General features: G+C 41.3%; 1 protein-coding gene across 1 annotated transcript; it reads right to left on the bottom strand.

Moving 5' to 3' along the window:
- Positions 1 to 645: 645 nt before the first annotated feature.
- Positions 646 to 3,217, bottom strand: LOC131242431 (patatin-like protein 1). Its single transcript, XM_058241052.1, has 6 exons — positions 2,966 to 3,217; positions 2,266 to 2,447; positions 1,891 to 2,080; positions 1,626 to 1,787; positions 1,220 to 1,522; positions 646 to 984 (listed from the first exon to the last, which is right to left on the bottom strand). Exons 1-6 carry the CDS (start codon positions 3,089 to 3,091, stop codon positions 748 to 750), a joined length of 1,200 nt encoding a protein of 399 aa, XP_058097035.1. The 5' UTR covers positions 3,092 to 3,217; the 3' UTR covers positions 646 to 747.
- Between the last annotated feature and the right edge of the window lie 1,159 nt (positions 3,218 to 4,376).

Raw genomic sequence — 4,376 nt, 5'->3', positions numbered from 1 at the left:
TAATTCTTATAGAGTAGTGCTAGGTCAATCCTTGTTATCCTCTTCCAGGTCCTTAGGCTTTTCAGCCCTTACCGGAATAAATTTGTCAATGGTCTTCCCACTCTTAAGAGTGGTGATAGATTTAGCTTGCTTCATTTAGTTTGAAGAGCTCGGGTCGCTAACTTCATATTGTGGTTTTGGATTGGGAAGAGGTTGAGCTGGAAGGCTCCCCTTATTCCCAATTGTATTCCATGTGTTTACTTTGTTGATTAGTCATTTTAATTCCCAATATAAAGCTAAACTCATAAAGACCATAAATTGCTTGTTGAGATTCTTAGTTCCATTGTGAACCAGATCAACCACCCAATTTACTATCATCCACATGATAGGCTAGCCCCCTATATGGATTAAGCTATCCCAAATCATTCATTGGCCATGAAAACATTTTAGCCTCTGAAGAATCGATCAAGTTAAGCTTCACAATATATCTTACATTGAACTTCTCTCACTTCATTCAAGGATATAAAGACATAAAAGAAATCTCCAAACCAAACTCGTCTCATTTCATATCCATTTTATGAATACATTATAACAATAAGCTATATAAATAAAATCAATAAAAGAGAGATAAATAATTTATGAGATTAACAAGGCATATTCCAACACGCAGTTCAAAGTTACAAAGCAAACATCTTGAATAGTTAACCCTAACTACAACATAATGATCTGCAAATTCCCTTGAGGAAGAGTGTCCATGTGGGTAACTCGTCAATGGACAGGAATTTTGGCCAGCCTCAGTTTTCGTTCATTGGAGAGAAGCTTCGCGAAGCGAGTCAATGCCTCTTCATTTGTTCCCTCACCTTTCACCACTTCAGACAAGCCTGTTTCTAAGTTCACCCTTGACACCGGCTTCTTCAAAAGTTTCTTCCCAATCTCCACTAGATTCTCCAAGTTCTCCTTTGTCGAGATGTCAACTGATGGCGCATCTCCAGTCAATGAGTCCTCCTGTGGAAAACACTAATGATGAATCTAGTCATGCATCACCCTAGTTTGGCAACAATGAGTAGATAGAAATATGGAAACACAATAAGTTATCCATTCAGGCCAATTAGGAAGATATGCGTAACATCCCACGCATTAATCAGGTGGGAACTATTTGAACATGGGTTCGCTCAAAATTAAAGTGGTGCACACATTAGGTGGGCCACAAGTGCTTATATTTTCGTCACGAGGACTACACCTGTATGCGAAGGTAATTCTTTTCGGCTCCGAGCACTTCGAAGAGAACGGAGGAGTGGATATCAACCACATCAGCGCTTCCCTGGCTGAAAGTGTCAATTAAAGGAGTCCCACTGCCATTGTACAGCCATCCAAGCACGCCCCATTTGGAGGCACTACTTGCACTGTATCTCTGTTCTTCCTTGCTTGCTCCAGTGCCCAAAGAGATAACCAAGAGTTTGCGACAGTCGATCGTCTTCATCGGAAAGAAATCCATGTTTTTGAGATGAATCTGCTTGCTTATCAGACTAATGGACATTAACGTCTGTATAGGGTCACACATTCACACAATCATTGGCATGGCACATAATAAATTTAGTAGCATTCCTACAAGTGGGAAACTTTACGAGCTCAATAGTTTAACTTACTGGATTATTAGCAGCGACTCCGCCATCGATAAGATCGAAACTTCGAATTTTACCCTGGGTGCCATTAGTTTCAAAGTAGTGAGCAGGAAGATACGTTGGAGCCGCAGATGTACTTATGCAGATATCCGATAGAAGGGCATTCATTGAAACATCAGTTCTTGCCTATTAATGCACAAACAACACATTCAAGAAATAAGTTGAATTTCCCTTAAAATAAAATTGAATCATGGCACGTGTTAGGGAGGGAAGAAGGGTGGTACTCTACTTGGTAGGTATTGAAGATGGACGGTTGAAGAAACTTGATATCGAAAGTGGGGATAAGGATGTTGGTTAAAGTGTCCTGGATCCTGGTCTGGCCTAATAGTTGTTGAACTTTGGAACGTAGGAACTTGCCATCATACCTGGGCCCGGAGATTGCACCAAACAATCTCTTTACAGAACTCAAAACACCCGATCTGTACATAGAGAAAATTGAGTGTGTTATTGGAGTACTTGTACCTCAAAAAAAGCCGTCCAATATTTCGTGGGACCCAGGGAATACTGATCATGCGGCTAAGTGTGATTTAGCATAAGCCTTTAATGATATCTTTGGCAGAAATTCTTAACATTAAATGGCCTAAGAATTTCAGTTTTTAATTACCTATTTTGAGGGAAAATCTTAGGGCAGTTCTCTAGGTAGAATTCATTGATATCCTTGGCAGCAAAGAGAGGACGGTTGTTCTTGTCCGGAGCTGCAAGCATGGTGGTCACTAGCCCTCCTGTGCTCGTTCCTGCGATCAGATCGAAGTAATCTGCCAGCCTAGCGTCCTCGCCATCCAACTCCTGCAGTCAAACAAGTTTCATTCATTTTGTACAACCATAAACTCCTCATGGGCCGTAACTTCCAGGATCCGATAATCTTAACCATTTTTTAAAATGGATGTAGAAAATCCTTTAATTCTGGTTGGTAACTACTTTTGTAGGACACTTTTTTGCATGGTTAGGATAATCGTATCAATGTTTTTTTGGCCCACTTTCTATTACGATTTGGACGGTTCAGATCGCTCGTACACATATCACAAAGTACTATATAAACTCAAGAGCACCAAAATTATTATCTCGACTCCCACCCAATGCATGTGACACGTGGCAGTCGGGGGAGTGGGATAAGAAACTTCCAGCTAGTGGGTCGCAGTGGATGGCCCTTGGGTGATTTCATGTTGTTTTCATCTTGACCGTCCACGTGGTGAAGGATCATCTGTCCGTTCATCTAGTGGATGCCCTTGATCGATATGTCTCTATCCATAATTGTTCAGCTGCCGCGTGTCTGCCATTCCTCAAAGATTGTAAGGGCTTCTCACCTGGAGCTTGGATTCGAGGAAGGCGAGGATGGTCCCAGGGATTATGCCCCGCACACCTCCGCCGTCGATGCTCAGCACCGTGATCATCTCTCCAAGAGAAGGCGCGGTTTTGCCATTGCCAGCCATTTCTCGCTTGATAGCCTAAGTACTACACGAAAAGGAAGCTTCAGAATAGGAGAGAAGGATTGAGAATACGAGAGAGAAATGGCGTTGGTTGAATGCTACGTGGGGTCGAGTATAGTAGTATATATAGGCAGGTAAAACCATGTACACGCAGTATTGGTACGGTGATAATGCCACAATATCGTCGTGTTATGGCTGAACTCATGCCTAAAACATGCGAAGTCACGTGGCATACAAGCACCCTTATTCAAATTGTCTTGCTCGTGGGCCCCTTTCATGTATGGATAGGGACGGTACGGAGTCTGTGTAGCATCCGTAATCCAACCATCGGTTGGGACGGTTCACGCTAAGAGGTGAGGTCAAGAAATTGGATGGTGTAAAACATAAGTGGACCATAAACAGTGAGATGGGATCATCATGATAATATGCTTCAAACCGGTTCGTAAGGTATGTCCCACCTAGATGAAGGGAAACACAAATGTCTGCCTGATCCAAAAGTAATTCAATGGGCCCGATTAGATATGGAGCCATGTTTGGTTTATCTAGGCTTGGCCTATCTCGGATGAACTATGCCCAAAAAATCTCTTCAATGATTACTCTTAACTCTAATTTTGTTTCATTGCTGGCAAGTAAATGCATGGTTTGGACAGTTTGCACCAGCAATTCACATATTCAATGCCAAAAAGATAAAAGGTCCGGTGGCTGAGATATGCCTAATTGGAAAAGTTTTAGGCATGGTCCATCCATGACCGTATGATCGGATTAATGCCTTGGATAAACCATCGGGGCCATATGTAGATATTCCATACGGGTCACTTCAGAAGCTATCTGTTTGACACAAACAACAAATTCTTTCTTTAAATTACATGTACATGTCCTGCATTTTTATATGATATAATCTTACCAAAGCAACGTGCAGAATATTTGAAATTATCGTTTAAAGTATTTGCCGATCTTATCGTTGAGAAATGCTCCAATGCACTCGAAAAACTATAGTTCATAGAGCTCCTAGCAGCATCGATTTTCTTGTGTAGTTCGGTGATCTGAACCATCCATTGAGTTCATAACATATTTCTTGCCCTCTAATGCAAAAAATTGCACTCATCAAGATGATCCAACCTATCCATGATTTAGCCCTTTTTATATCCATCCAATTTCTAGTCCTTGGATGGCATGATAATGGTTGCCTAACAAAAGTGATTCTTTAAAATCATAAGGAATCAATTGTGGACCCTACAAAATAGATGGATCAAACTTATGATTGGAACTATTTTTGTGTAATCGATAT

The sequence above is a fragment of the Magnolia sinica genome, chromosome 4, assembly GCF_029962835.1.
Source record: "Magnolia sinica isolate HGM2019 chromosome 4, MsV1, whole genome shotgun sequence".
In the NCBI taxonomy this organism is placed as follows: domain Eukaryota; kingdom Viridiplantae; phylum Streptophyta; class Magnoliopsida; order Magnoliales; family Magnoliaceae; genus Magnolia; species Magnolia sinica.
The sequence above is the reverse complement of the archived record's forward strand: the minus strand, read 5'-3'. Positions and strand labels throughout refer to the sequence as shown.